At 36.9% G+C, this 16020-nt stretch overlaps 1 protein-coding gene across 24 annotated transcripts in view; it reads right to left on the bottom strand.

The window, feature by feature from the left end:
• Positions 1-430: 430 nt before the first annotated feature.
• Positions 431-16020, bottom strand: part of BICD1 (BICD cargo adaptor 1) — a 180482-nt gene continuing 164892 nt past the window's right edge. For 4 of the 24 annotated variants that reach the window (XM_080553301.1, XM_080553294.1, XM_080553303.1 and 1 more), the window contains one exon: positions 431-6671. In XM_080553301.1, the coding sequence (XP_080409427.1) occupies positions 6439-6671 (233 nt within the window). In that variant the 3' untranslated portion in view covers positions 431-6438. Of the gene's footprint in view, positions 6672-9477; positions 9797-12816; positions 12903-16020 lie in introns of those variants that run through there. The other 20 variants (XM_080553289.1, XM_080553293.1, XM_080553295.1 and 17 more) reach the window with 11 other exon arrangements.

Genomic DNA, 16020 nt, shown 5'->3' on the forward strand with positions numbered 1-16020 from the left:
ACTTTACAATCAGCCGTGATATGCTGTACTGCACATGGCATGCCCAGCCCAATTTTATGCTGACTTCAGCCCTTACTTTGCTTACATATCTCCTGAGGGTGGAGATTTATATCTGACAAACCATTCTTGTACTGAGACCTTATACAGATGTTGGAGCATTTCAGAGTGCTCAGATCTATTGGTAACTTTATCTGGGGAATCAGTCTTTAATGTAATATTTCCTTCAATCTCAGAAAATAGAAGAAAAACCTTTGCTTTCATTCTGATTCCCCTTGCCTATAATTTTGATTTCCCATTTCAATATCTTTTTCTTTTATTCTGATACTTTTTAAACTTACAATTATGGATCTTTAAGAGATAAATAAATGTAAAAGCACAAGCCATGACAACACACTGCAAACTGACAGAAATACAAGCAGACCCGACAGCATGGAATTAAATGAACAAAAATGGCCAGTTTATTCACTGGAACAGTTATGCATTACACTGTAATTTCAATTTGAACATAAAGATGTAAGAATCAGTATATTGGCTTCTTTTAATTATTTTCTTCGGCACTAGAGTGTTTTTCCCAACCATTTGACTGCATGATCATATTACACATGTTACAAGCACAGACTTTATGAATCCCTCACAAGGCATTAATCTGGGATTGTCTACAAGGACAGGAAAGAGTTAACATGGGAGTTACTTCAATTTTAAAAACAAATGATGCATTTTTGGAAACAAGAATTATTTAACTTTTTTTTTTTCTTTTTTTCCCTTTTTCCTTTTTTTTTTTTTTTCTTTTGCTTTTAGCATAAAGAAGCAACAAGAAGAGTTTCCATTATTCAGTCTTTAGCAAATGAACATATATACTTTCATATTCTTCACCATCTAGAAACACTTCATCATTTAACCCAAGAAGGCAGGACAACATAATGTCAATTCAAATAGGATTAGCTGAGTTATCACAGCAGAAAACATACTGTATACAAATTTGTGTTTGTCACAATCTCCACCAATGTTAAAACTCTTTTGGAAGGAACACAGCAATCTGTATGGTCAGTTAGATACAGAACATCATGCAAATGGAAACATTCAATAGATTACAAAAGTCACAAAACATCAGTTTTCATTTTTTAAAGTTGTTTACAAAGGATCGAGTTAATTAACCCTTTAACAGTCAGACCACAGGGCTGAAAACCAATAGGGCAATAACTAATAAAATGGACTTAATCTATCCACTGGTATAGCACACAGAGCCATACCTGCGGACAGGGGGAAAAAAACCAAAAAGCTAGATTACTCTTATTTCTTATTCACAGCTGATGGAATAACAACTCAGCTAGCAAGCCAGTCTACTCAAAACTTTTATCAATCACTTTTTTTCATTGATTTCCAAAATACCCTTGAAACCAAGTAACTGTATAATTTAGTTTGCAAACACTCTTCTCCACTGTTTCTTTTACAGCAAATAATGATAGTCAAAACAAATATGGAGCTTCATGGAAAGACACTTCTGAAACAAAGCCCTGTTACCCAGAGTCTGCTTGCACATTGACTCCAGTCATGGAATATAGGATTTTTGCTTTACCCTTTGTCAGTTTGTCACTCAATTGCCATTATATTTCATGAAAGGGATTTTCAAGAACTCCACAGGAAACAGATTAAAATCCAATAAGGATTTAAGCCATGCACCTCAGAATGAAAGATACAGAGTCAGTGATAGTCCTCTTGCCTTTCTAACATGAGAAATATGCAGATCACAAGAATTAAGAATTTTCTAGCTTAATTATGGATATGGAAAAGCTACATGATGTTAAGAATCTCATGCACGCATTTTATGTTGCATATTTAGATGTATTTATGCCTGAAGGCAAAAGGCAATTGCTTTTTTGTTTCTTTCCACAGGATGTTTAACTATACAAGAAAAGAAGAGAAAAGAAAAGAAGAGAAAAGAAAAGAAGAGAAAAGAAAAGAAGAGAAAAGAAAAGAAAAGAAAAGAAAAGAAAAGAAAAGAGAAAAGAGAAAAAAGAGAAAAAAGAGAAAAGAGAAAAGAAAAGAAAAAAGAAAAAAGAGAAGAGAAGAGAAGAGAAGAGAAGAGAAGAGAAGAGAAGAGAAGAGAAGAGAAGAGAAGAGAAGAGAAGAGAAGAGAAGAGAAGAGAAGAGAAGAGAAGAGAAGAGAAGAGAAGAGAAGAGAAGAGAAGAGAAGAGAAGAGAAGAGAAGAGAAGAAAAGAAAAGAAAAGAAAAGAAAAGAAAAGAAAAGAAAAGAAAAGAAAAGAAAAGAAAAGAAAAGAAAAGAAAAGAAAAGAAAAGAAAAGAAAAGAAAAGAAACCTTAATGGTTAAAAATTGTCTGAATACTGTTTATCCCTTTCATACTCACTGCACACACAGCAAGCAAAGGAAAACTGAGGAAAAGTGATGACTGGAATTTTTAAAGAGGTAACTATAGCAATTATCATTACTTCCAAGGTAAAACATCAGTGTCTGCCATTTTCAAACATAGATTTCCTAAGTAGAGAGAAATTTACAATAACCTATGTGGATGTACATCTTCCATCAGAGAAAGGAAACAGCCCTCAGAAGGGTTGATGCAATCTATACCTGATGGTGATGATGAATCCAGCTATAGCCGAACTGGCAGCGCAAATCTTGACACTAGCATGGCACGCTGAGCAATAAGGTTGGTATCAAAGTAAGGGCCCAGGCTCCTGGGCATTGTTCCCAGCCTGATGAGGACTGGTCCATATTTTACAAACAGCTGTACTTCAGTATTTGCAACCTAACTAGCACAAGCAGCTTTTGTAGGTGAGGTCACGTTGCATAAGTGAGGTTATATTTTGTAACGTAATCCTTCGGTTAACACTTTAATATGGTAAATGGCTTAAACAAGTTATCAAGTTACCAATCTTTTAAAATCAAAAGTAAACTGAAGGTCATCTTGGCATTAAAATTTGCAGCATTACATTAGTTATAGTTCACTCTATGAGCCCTACTGTATAGCTATGGTTACATTAATTTACCATGAAAAATGTGGATGGAGCAAGCACAGAGGTGCCAACCTGTCAATCAGAAAGAATATCACTATCGCCTCCACATAGAAGGCAGAAACATCCATATGATTAGCATGAGAAATGATAATATTCCCTCTTTCTGTAAAAGCTTCTATTAACCTTCTGATAGAAAATATATTTTCCTTACTATTATATGTTACATCTTTTGTTCCCCTTATATTTCAATCTTTTTTTCTTTTTTTTTCTTTTTTTTTATTTCCACACATTTCCTATAACTGGATTTCCAGACTTTAATCAGACTGAACAAACAATATTTTTTAACACTGCATTGGAAAATAAAAGCCAAAACAGAATGCTGCAGAAATAAAAAGGCTATTCTAAAACCAAGGAAATTTCAAGGCCATCACAGAGAACAAAAAATACATTTCAGATACGAAAGTCAGAGCAGGATTTGAATTGCTTCCTTCCTGCTTAGGACACATTTCAGCAGTTCTGCGTATACTCAACCATTAGGCAATATATATATCCTTTCCTTCTTAATCTTTAAAAACCAGCATAGATAACACCACACCATAAATTAATTTTAAATGGACAGAGTATAATATTTTGCAACTCAAAAAGAAAGAAACAAACAAACGAAAAAACCCTTTTGTGTCTGGTTTTGTCTATGTAAATATTTCCTACAAAATATCTCACAAAGTTGCATGCTACCAATCACTATATAACAAAGAAGAGTTTATCATCTCAAGTTCAAGATATGTATTTTATTTTGTACTGGTTAACTGACAAAAGTTGTCCTGGGGACCTACACAGTTTTATAACTTACAATGCAATAACTACAGCCATTTGTACATTTAAGTTGGTTTGTTTCTAGTTCTCTTAAATTTCCAACATTTACTTGTTTTATTACATATTAAAAATGCAAATTGAAAACTTAGAAATGAAGAATTTAAAGCTTAAGAGAATAAAAAATTTAATAAACCCACTTGTTTCTATAAAACAGGACCACAATTTCTATGCCATTAAATGGTGTTTTGTAACTCTCGATCCACATCGACATACCAGTACGTTGCAGTTTCCCAAAGTTGCTCTGCAAATTACAATCGGAAACAAATACGTTACTAAACAAATGTTCCACTATATCATTTTTTCATAAATTCATATCTATATAGAAAGGAAATGTATTTCACTGAATTTCTGTTTAACTAAAATTCAGGGCAAATGTTTGCTTTGGATATGAAAATAGGAAAAACTATTCCAAGTACAGCCTGTGGTAACTCTGTTCAATGTGCAATGCAAATTCTTTTTTTGTTTAACAATATACAGAGCTGTCTTTGTTGGACATAGACATTGCCACTGTTTTGCAAGGTAACTATACCAGTCTGGCAATGTCAGGAATTGTGAGGTGCTCTTGGAAGGCAACATTTGCCTCAGACAATTTTTTATTTTTATTTTTTATTTTTAATAAAAATCAAAATAGCAGCTAATCTCCATGTCAAACTATGATAGAGCTGAACAAGTTTTACTTGACTTTTGTATGACAAGACAACACATCAGTTAAGTACGATACTAAATAGTTATGTAAATGTATACAAGAAGAACCATGTGAACTGCATGGAAACCTAAGCAGAAACACTGGTGAGTATTGTCTGTTTGTTCTGATTAGAATTTGATATCAGTCTGTTCCTATTTTCCCCACCTTTGACACTGAATGTTTTGTTACAATAGCTCAGCTGCTTTGCCAAGGCTGTATGACATACACAGTTGATTACACAGAATATTTCTATTTACAGCACCTTCATTACTGGTACCATGGAAATAATGATTGTTAGGCACACTGATTGGTCACTGATTCTTTCCTCTGCTGATGTTTTGTGTATCATAACATTTGGTAAGCACTGTTACTAACAGAAGACTGAGTTCATTTTCTCAGATTCAGGCAGAATATAAAAGAATTATTCCAACCATATCTGCAGCATTTTTTTCCAGCTGCTCTGTACCTAAGGCTGTACTGTGTTTCTCTCTTGTAGATCACACTCATGCTGCAGGGAAGGAATAAAGATGTGGAAATATCTAAGCCTTTCTTCCGTAAATAAATTAAGGCCACCTGACCGAGCAAGGAGTCTGCTAGTTACCAACAAATAGGCAGCACTGAGGACTTCTAGCTGATGGCCGATCAGGAAGCCCACATATGCTGAACACCTTACACAGCCGCTTGCCTTGCTGTCAGGTATTGTGCAAAATAAATTCTGCTATCCTTGGTTTTGTTCTGAAACTTGTTATTTAAAAACAAACAAATAAACAAAACAAAATGATTTACTCAGCTTTTACAGGAAAGAATCTTTAACTAGGAGCACTGTGCACTGTTGCGATAGAGTCTGCGTAGCGTAGATCACCTGAGTATTTGTCATAAACTGACATTAGCTAAGGTTCTGTATCTGTTGATTTTTGGCAAGGAAAAAATGCACTACAGTAAAGTCCTGCTAACTTTGATCCACCATTAACCCTACCTGCAGCAGTTATTTCACCACAAAATACTTCACTTGAAGTGCCTACAACTTGGCCTTTCATACTAGCCTTTCATGGTAAGGCCTCAAGCTAGTATCCTGAATATGGGAGCAAGAGGAAAGAATGTTTTTAATTAGCACACAACATTTTACTTGTTTTATATTTTTTTTTCTCAGATACCAAATAGAAAGCAGCCCAAAAAAACAGCACCAATTCATCTACTTGTCTGAAATGCAAAAATATAATCACAATGCAAGCAAACAACTGAAAACAAATCAATACATCATCCTTTCATCTCCTTCTTAGGCTTAATAATTATCTTTCTGTGAAGAGCTAGAACAAAACCAGAAGCTACTGAAATAGGAATTAAAAAAACAAGTGCATAAACAATATCAGTGCAGCAGCAAAATATACAGTCATTGTTAACATTTCAATTCCACCCATTGCCAGCATTTTTGTGCAAAAAGAATTGGCCATATGCTGGCCAATGCAACAAGCCTCTTTTTAATATTAACACAGTCATTCTTCGCTTAAGCTATTTCTCCTTGTTTTTTAAAAAATAAAATGAATTAAATATAATTCTCACAAAAAAAAAGACTATTTTATAAACACAAAATCATGGTGCAAATAAAGTAAGAAATAAATATCACACCCTTAATGACAAAAGGAAGTTTGAACTGGTTCCTATGGCCGAACTTAGAGGTTGTGAGGGTAGGATTTTAGTAACTTTTTTTTTTTTTTTAAATATTGGCTTAAGTCTCTCATTGTATCAGAGGTAAAGCCAAGCAGCTGGGAGGAATAACTTTGTCGAGATATTAAATTTCACTATACTTTAGTTGTGATAGCAAAGTTTGAATACAATCAGAGGAACCATAAAAAGTCTTCTTGATAGGTTGGGCTCTGTGCTTTGTGTTCTTCTTCTCAACCTTCCCTCAGTTGCCAGAGCTGTGGATATGAATCCAGACTTGTCGATGCAGCAACAAGGCGGGATTGTCTACCTGCTTGTTGGGAACAACCCAAATCTTTGTTGCATGAACTCCACTCTGTTTGGATTTTCTCTTACGTTGCATATGAAGATTAGGGATAAGGAGGAGGCTTAGAGAGACAGTTGAGAGGGGCACATTGAGAGCTGGAATGTGGCTGCTCTTCTGGAAGAGCACTAGGACTGAAAATTAAAAAGAAAAGAGAAGAAGCATTTAAAATACATGGCAAACATTTTACATGCATGTAAATTGTACAACGCTGGAAACAAATTCTAAAAGGTGATAAAACTGCATCTTTAAATCTGTATCCTCAAATATACAGTATAAATAAAATCCTCAGCGCGCACACACTCGTTGGCACCTGGATTTACACATGAAATGCCATTGATGGCCTGCCTGCCAGTTTCTGTATGCAATTGTTGTTTGCATGCTATGATGAAAAATGCTCTTTGGAAAAATAAATGCATTTGTGAAATGGGAGAACAAATTTGAAGGGCGATATACAGGTGCCATCTTTATGTGAGCATTAAGAATTGTATGTATACAACTGCTTAATTGCTCTAAATGAAGAAAAGTGCTAATCTGGAAATCAGGTTTCAGCACTTCATGAAAACAAGGTCTTGTACTGAATGCAACCTATTAACTAGTACATTCAAACAAATACAGTGTAACCTTCCTCATCAGGCAACAAACATTATGTATTTTGTAATCAACGCTTCCAAAGAGTTTTTGTTTTACATTTTTTAATCCTCTTCAATTCTGTCTTTTTGTTGTTGTTGTTATTTGACTATTTTTCACGAACAACTGTTCTGATGACAGCATTCACCTGTCAAGCCTCTACATGTGCATTTAGAGCGTACCCTGTAATGTATTGCAGAGGGATCTGAACTAGCTTTCAGCAAACGTGGTGTGGTTGGAGTAGCAGTCTAGCAGTGGCAGTACAAAGATAAGGGGCAGCTAACGGGCACATACCCCACTTCTTGGTGCAGAGTTCCAGGATGCTCCTGCTAGAAAGCTTCAGATATGCAGGCTCAGCTTAATTCAGCCATCTACACTACACAGCAGCAGGCAATGCGGACACAGCTCAACTGAGTCCCATATCATTCTTCAGCCTTGGCCTGTGAGGATGAACTTCAGCTCATCCAGCTGATGTCAAACTAAGTGTCAGCCATTAAACATTCAAGGAAAGCACATGGCAAAACAAGATTCCAAAACGGAATACAAATAAATGGAATTCATTAAAAAAAAATGTCCAGGAAGAATTTTTACTTCTTTAAGTTATTCCAAGCTCAACAGCATGATGTATGATGAATCACAATCATTCACAGCCCTTTCTTCAAGAAAATTTGCCTTTTCCATTTTCCTTCTTTAGAAACCATGCTGTTACACATTATCTCTACAGTACAGACTATTGAGTGCTGGCTGAAGGAATGCAATTAGTCTATTGTTGGAAATGAATCAATTTGAAATGCCAGAGGTATTTGAAAATCTGCCATTGGAAATACCAGCAGTACTGAAAGCGTCTATTTCCACATATAGCATCTACTTCAGGAAACAAAGAATGGCATTGCACTTTCTTGAAGACAGAAACAAGTGTGTATCATCACCATTAAGAAAGGTGATGACAATGTCTGTTTTCAAATCAGGGGAGCCAAGAAGATTATGGCCAAAAATCCGTAAATATTGCGATTCAGCAGGAGCTGGAGTCCTTGCATTGCTGGGCTTATTTGAAGATCATGGACTTGCATGTCTTCGGTTAAACTCTGTGTCACATTTATGTTCCTGAAGATGAGTTACCTGATTTGCAAAATGGCTGGTGAGAGCAGGTTATAGGAGCTTAGGACCTCACTGGCTTCATTTTGCACTTGGCTGTCTGAGTAGGTCAGTCCCAAAGTGTTTACTGTTTTTTAGGACTATGACTCCTCAGTTTATATATAGTCTAACATTACCCACCTAGGCATAAACATTTCATCCAAAATATTTTCTTGAAGCTTAGTAGTAGGACTTGTTTAATCAAAAACTCTGAAAGGACTCAAACCTAAGTATTTCTTTCCACGGCTGTAATCATCCTTTTGTTCTGTCATATTCTGCAACATATAAATGCAGATAGAGAACCTAAAGAGGGATCTGAGTGAGATCTTTACCTACTCCTCTCAAATGAACCTGTGTCAGGAGTGACTGAAGATGGACTCAAAAGCTCTGCATTTAATCCAGAACTTATGAAGAGCCAGCTCCAGGCTTCAGCACCTCCTAAGTTTTCAAGATAATCTTACTAGAAGCCCTACTCTTCTTAAAGCCAGACTTTCAGAGAAATTAAAGTGAATTGAAACTTTAATGTGACATCTGGGGAACATGAACAACAAGGTGGTCATGTTAGCCTACAAAGATTGCCTGGCTCTCCTCCCTTGCTGCCCCATTGCTTTTTTACAGAGGACTTCTGTAATTGTCAGAAAGGAACTGAAACTATTTTCCTTGCTCATAAGCAGAGATGTATTTGTCTTTTGGGGGTTCCTTCCCAGCTTTAAATATAAACAACACACATGTCCATGCTTCAAGGCAGAGGACCGGTAAGGAAACGGCCACAGTTAGTACTAATTATGTAGAGGAATGGCCTGAAACAGGACCTCTTTGAGACACATTGGATTCTCCTCTATACAGATATGTGCAGCTTCATTAATGTACTGCCATCACTTTTACTACAAAATCATCCCTGACTGCAAATACTGTAACACAAACAATTCCAGAATATGCTCAGGTTAGGAAGCACTGGGCTTAGAATTACTTTTTTTTCCTCTTCACAGTAATTCTGTATTACTTCTCACTTTCAAATACAAGCACATTTCTATGCACAGAAGAAATATAAAACTTTGTCTCACCATTCCCTTTTCAACCAATAATAAATATTAGGGGCATTGGGAAGAGAAAAAAAGATTACAAGGTTATCAGTACAAGTACCTTTGCAGCAACACATATACACCCACCACTTACAGGCCTAGTAGGTTTGAATCTTATCCTAACACTCTACTGTTACACCATTCTCCCTTTAGAAAAACAGTACATCCAGCTCAGTAATGCAGATTACTGTAGCAGTGTCTGAACAAAAATTACATCATTCATCAGGCAGAATCAGCAAGTGACACATGGCATGCAGTGTGCTTTTTATGGCAGTATAGGTGATCGTGGTAGCAGGTCCTGGAGCTGAGCTATCGGGCATATTGACAGTCACAGGCAGTAGAGGCTGGCAGGTGATATTAAGGACATGAAGCAAGAGAAAGCCATGGAAGAACCTGAAGCTGTTGAGTTTTAACTGAGAATAAGTAAGAATATTGTTACATTCTGCCCATGGAATATGTGCTGCTCTTAAAATACTTAGTTTTAATACATTATTGTAAACCTCTCTTTAAAGGCTTGTATCATTTGGAAATATATCCATTCAGTTGACGAATGAGGTCTCTGTCATTTTTTTGTTTCACTCTTATTGCCTATTTCTAAGCAGCTCTTCTCCCCACCACAGCACTCAAAATGCTAATCATATATTTCTATGATCAATCGGAAAATATCATGCAAAGCCCCTTGGTGTTAGTACGTACTCTGTTCTTTCTTAAAGATGTCATTTGCATGCAGTATTATATGGCATAGATTGTAATTGTAACAAATCAGCAATGGAAAATACAAACAGACCGGTGATATTTTCAGAATTGAACCATTTTGCATGCATTTTACCTTATTTTTATCTTATTTCCTTAACATTTAATGTTATTTTTAGTTTATTTCATATTTTATACAAAATAAACGCATTATTTCTTATAAAATAATTAATATTGCTTTCATTTCAGTGTTACGGGGGGTTTGTTCTGTTTTGTTTCTTTTTTAGATAATTTGGGTCTAGCATTTGGCCCAAAGACAGACACATTCTTTTTAATATTGGTTGACAGTAATGTTTTGTTCTTGTCCAATATCAGACAGATTTTTACAGATGCTAGAAAGGGAGGAACATCATCCAGTAACTTTCAGTGTAGTCCTACATTTGGTTGTTTGCCCCACATTCCTGGACTGAAAAAATGAGGTGATGCATAGAAGGCAGTGTGAGATTTTCATGCATTGCTTCATCAGTTTTCTTGGAAAATCTCTAAAGAAAGTTCTCCCAGATTCTCCAGACCAGGTTCTAATAGAAGTATGCAAACATAAGCAAAAAGACAGACAAATGTATAGCTAAACACGTTGACTAGATGTATCTTGAAAATCTGTTCTTAGGTTTTTTTCCAGTGTGGTTCACCAAAACCTTTACACTGGACCCAGTGCACTTTCATAGCGACTGTGAAAAACCCAGAGATACACAAGTCCCATTTAAAATTCAGAACAGATGCTTGATGAGGAAAAGCTCTCTATGTTTGATACCAAAGTTCAGACTGAATCTATTTGTGTTACGGTCAGGCACAAAAACTAGTTTGAACATGACTATACATACTGCAGGATGTGGAAAGCGCCCGTGTGAATTACAAGTCTTAACAAGCTATTGCTAGATCCCACGTGAAATGCCACTGAGATGTCACATCACTGCGAGAGTAATGTTAGTGACTTAAAAACAAGCATACCTCTCTCTTAAAATGTGTGACTTTAGGGCTGGGCACAGCTTTAATCTTCCTCATATGGTATCGTCACACGATTGAAAGCAGCTCTGCCACACCAGGAGGGACTATCACAAGAGGAAGAAGGATATTACAAGCTCCTGTCTTCCTCCTCTCCTGGATTTAGAAAATCTGAACCAGTAAGTCTAAATTTTTTTTTAAAGGTTCTTAAAAACCTTTTTTTTTTTTTTACTCCAAACTTCAATTACTTTATATGAAGTAATCGACAAACATCATGCTGACTTTATTAAATCTGTTGTTACGCTTCACTGCTTTACGAGGCTATGCAGCTATGTGGCTGAGACAAGCAAGGCATCAGTGTTAATATACCAAAAAGAGTGGGGTGTTTTCGCTTACTGGAAGAGTAACAATCTAGTGGTAAAAAATGACAGTCATCTGAAGGTCAATAGTTCAGCTAAGTGTATAGGTGTGTGTTCTTTGTAGGATGACTGATCTGAATTTTTAAAAATGTTGATCATACAAATAAAAAAATTTAACCTTTTAAATATTATTTCTTCCTGTATGCCATGGTTTTGGTTTGGAAACCTGCCAAGAAAGGTTTCTTCATCCAGTTCTGGTTGTGACTAATGAGATCTTTCTAACTGAGGAAGCGTTCAGGGACAAGCCAGAAATCCCTGAGACTTGCCTTTGGAACATCCCCTTCTCTGCTGGTTTGTCTGCAGAACAAGGCCACGCTTGCAAACAAACATAGGGCAGAGGTAGATCAGGTAGGTCTTCGCTTCTGAGAAGGATATATAAAATTGCAGGAACAATTGTTTGTTACCATTTAGAGGGGGAACAACAGAGAAGCACAGATGAAAAGGCTGTTCCAAGGCCACTGAAGGACTCCCCGTGACCTGGCAGAACACGCACAGCAGTGCCTGATGTGCAGCCTGAAAGCAGTACTGCACCCCTTCCCCAGCCTGTGTTATGGCAGACTTCCACACATGTGGAGTTTAGCACTCTGTGGGAAACAGCTTCATACATAACAAGGCTGTAGATCAGCTGGTTCTCTATAGATCAAGGTAAGGTCTAAAAATAACGTAACCTGTTTCAAATTGCAGAATATAGTCAGAAGTGACTATATGCACAGAATATACTGTGAACTGCTAAAGATACTGTCATCTCTTTTTTCTTAGGTTGGTTATTATGCCTTGATTAACTCAACCACCTCAGAAGCATGATTTGGCCTTTGCACTACCTACGAGCACGGACACAAGAGATTACTTTTAACAAGATTAGGAACTGACTACGGTGAGACTGAGTTTCCAGGTTAGGGAGAGCTGAGAAGTGCCTGCTAAAAATCTCACAAGTGCCTTTAAAATACCACCTTACAGAAAGAGAAGTCTGTGCATAACTCTATAATCAAAAGCCCCCATTTAAGTAAATATATCTAGCAAAAAAAAAAGTGAAATCATTACTGTTTTGGCATCATTGAGGAACTGTCTGCATAAAAAGACCAAATGAGGACTGCAAGATTCAATTTTGCATTCTTTTCCATGTTTTTACATGGATATAAGTGCTCAGATCCTGTGGTTCTTGTTTGTATTGACCCTGCAGAAACCATCACTGTTCCTCCAGTTGGTACGTTTGCTGTTAGAGAAGAATCATAGCAAAGAGGCTTTGTTCAAGGAAAACAAGGGGAGTTGCAGACATACATGCAGCTATGTGCAAAGAGAAAAGAGTTTGTTAAGTTTACCTGACAGTCTGGCAATCTGGCCCCCTGGCTAGTTGTGAGCCGTGTGGCGGTATGGAGGCAGCAGGCTGCTGACAATCTACAAGAAACTGATAAATTAGACATATATACAGAGAGATTACAGAGCAAGGGGTTAGTAACAGCAGTACACAGGCTGTGCATCTGATGCGGAAGATTTAGTGAGGAATGTTTGCTCAGTTCCTTATCTGACAGAAACACCTTTTTCCTGATAGTAGTAACATTACTTCTCGCCTTTTTTTTTCTGTTCAGAAGAAGTAGAGAAGACATTTTCATTTGCCCTCCCTTAACACTGGGAAATTTTTGTTTAAACAGATAGCCTAACGGGCTGTGTTCAGAATCTGGGTTTAAACCTTGTACTCATCGTTCTTCTGTAGGTGATGAAGCTGTTTTGCTTACATCTAATATAAAAAGTGTCAATAAAGCTACTCAAAATTTCTCCAGAGAACTTATATCCATAAAAGAGATGCCATCTCATTATGGTATTGGAGAAAATGTTTGCAAGAAAGTCTTCACAACTTCTAAATGGTGCTTGTGAGAATTATTATTTTTTTAGAGAAAAGAAGAGGGGAATTGTTACATTAGATTTTCTCTATTACATTTAGATTATTTTATCAATTTTCTGTCAAAGCATTTTCCACATATATTACTTGCAAAGCTGTACTCTAGTTCTTATTAAATAACAACACAACCAAATAATCCTTTGAAGGATGAAAATAGCTTTAAACTCCATAATATTTGGAGGAGTTAAGAAAAGTAGCCAAACAAGACATAACCCTGCTTTGCAGCTCACTAGTTTCCACCAAAATTTACATATCTCAGGATGAGCTAGTTTTCCCCACATTAGTCTGGCCACAGCCTGCATGACTCAGATTGTCAGAAAGCGCACTCATCAGGGTCCTTTTGAGCATTTAAAAATATGGGTGAAATTCAGACCAACTGGAGAACTACTGGAGATCACTTTTTGTCTCCAGCAGGGTTTGCAGATCTATCATTAGCTCTAGCTGCTTTTACTTGATTCTCAACCTAGAACTTTGGTGGTAAGGAGTTACCTAAAAATGAGATGACAAGATTTCATGTGATAGGAAAGAATTTGATTGATTGATTTTTTTTTCAAATGGCTGCTACTTAAACCTCAACATCAGTAATCTTTTCCCCTTAAAATATGGGTGGCTTCTGAAATTCAGAACTATTCTTTGTCTCAGTCAAGTGGAATAACCTGTCAGTAATTTCATATCAAGTCTTTAGATGATAACAGGTACAATGCAGAGCAACACTGCTTCCCAGCAACAATGAGCACCATGACATTTCATTTTTAAGACCAGAAAGCTTCTCCTTACTTCCTATGAAATTCTATGCTGACCTCCAGTGGGTGGAAGCAACGTACCCAAATCACTAGTTTCTTCTTGCTTCAGCTAGCAGGAGAGGATTTTGGACCTATTTTCAAGCTCACAGGTATCTACTTCAGAAATATATATGCATAGCTATATATGCTGGCACCATTGTGTCAGGAAGCAGAAATGGAACAAGAAAGGATAGTAGGCCATTCTCTCATATGCCAGGATGGTCACTGTGGTCCTGAGAGCAGAGGAGTACCAGAGTTTGCAACATACCTGAGCTACAAATAGAAGGGTCTGTCACTTGAGCACAAGGTTCAGATAAAAGTGGTGCCTGACAGACAGAGCAGGCTAACTGTAGAAGGGAAATGATGGTCAAAGAAAAAGTTAGTCTTATTCTAAACTAGTTTGCATAAGTCCAAAGCAAAGTTGTCTCTGACAGCTTAAAGGAGGTAGTCAGTGAGAAATGGAAGACAGCAGAATGCTATGTGATGAAAAGGTGTGGACAGATTTCACAAATGAAGAAGGAATTGTTCTGACAGGCTTTGCCAGGAACAATGCAAATACCTAATTTATGATCCTATACTAATATCTCAGACATCCTGCAAACATTTTATGAAGCCTCTTCGTCTGCTAGATTTGGCAGAGTGCATAAATAGAGAGCCAGATCCTGCAAGCATTATGCAACCTGGATAATAACTGTTTGACATGAGCAAACTCCCTAGACTTCACATGAGGCAGCAGCTCTACTTGGCACGAGCAGCACTCACAGAATCTGGCTCACCCCCAGTCACACCAGTATGAAACCTAGCGATCCGCATGAATTAAAATGGCTGAATTGCCCTCCTACACCCTCCAGGAGTGAAGTTTTTGAGGATTACACTAGGAAAGATTTAAGCAGAATGCATATGGATTACATCTATGCATTTCAAATTCAAAGGGGCTCATATCTACTTATGTCCAGATAGCTGTGCCAGAGCTAACTTTATTCCTTGTATGTTTAATCCTTTCAAATGTTTCAGAGCATTTGTAACCCAAATTCTTTAATGCCATGACAGTCATAAAATGACTTCTTGTTATGGTGGGTTGAAAGGTGAAAATGAGAAGACAGTATTTGGTCTTTCTGTTCTGCTATGGAGCTCCTGTCTGTATCAAGTAAAGGATTGCTTATTTCTGAAATGCCCTATTGAAGGTTAGAAGTTTCAAACGTCTTTACTGGCTTTGTGGTCAATGTCACATACCATAAAGACAGGGAAAGACAGGCATGTGGGCTTGTTATAAAATAGTAATAATAATAAATTACATTGTAGAGGCCTGTTCCCCTATTTTTCAAACCTGAGAGAGTGCCAGTCTAGCTACCAAGCAAAAGGACAGTTTGTCATTTGTGCAAAAGATACTTGGGGAACAGACATAGATTATATATGGTGTGTCCTCAGAATAGAGCACCAAAAAATGATAAAGTTATTAAATACAGACTATTTTATTTCTCTTATCTTTTCTACTTGCTGTGAGGAAATGAACTACTGAGGCAGGGTATGGGCTGGCTGATGTCCTAAGAACCCTTTTAAGATACTATGAACCTGTAATAAAGAAATGCAATTAAGTGACAGTTTCAGTCATAAACAGCAAAGAGGAGCTATTCTACGTGCACAAAAGTCATATGTCAATTTGCACTGAATTAAGCAGGACATGAAGCGAGTACTGAGTCCTACGGCAGTATCAGACAATGGTCACTGTAGCATCTTTTGGATCTTCAGAGGCTCAATTCCTACTGTAGATTAGGCCTGTTAAGATTTTCCAGTTCTTAACATTTCAGCCATTTGCTAGGAATGACAATGTGAAGGGCTCAGAG

The sequence above is a fragment of the Anser brachyrhynchus genome (genome assembly GCF_964034855.1).
Source record: "Anser brachyrhynchus genome assembly, chromosome: 1".
In the NCBI taxonomy this organism is placed as follows: Eukaryota; Metazoa; Chordata; class Aves; order Anseriformes; family Anatidae; genus Anser; species Anser brachyrhynchus.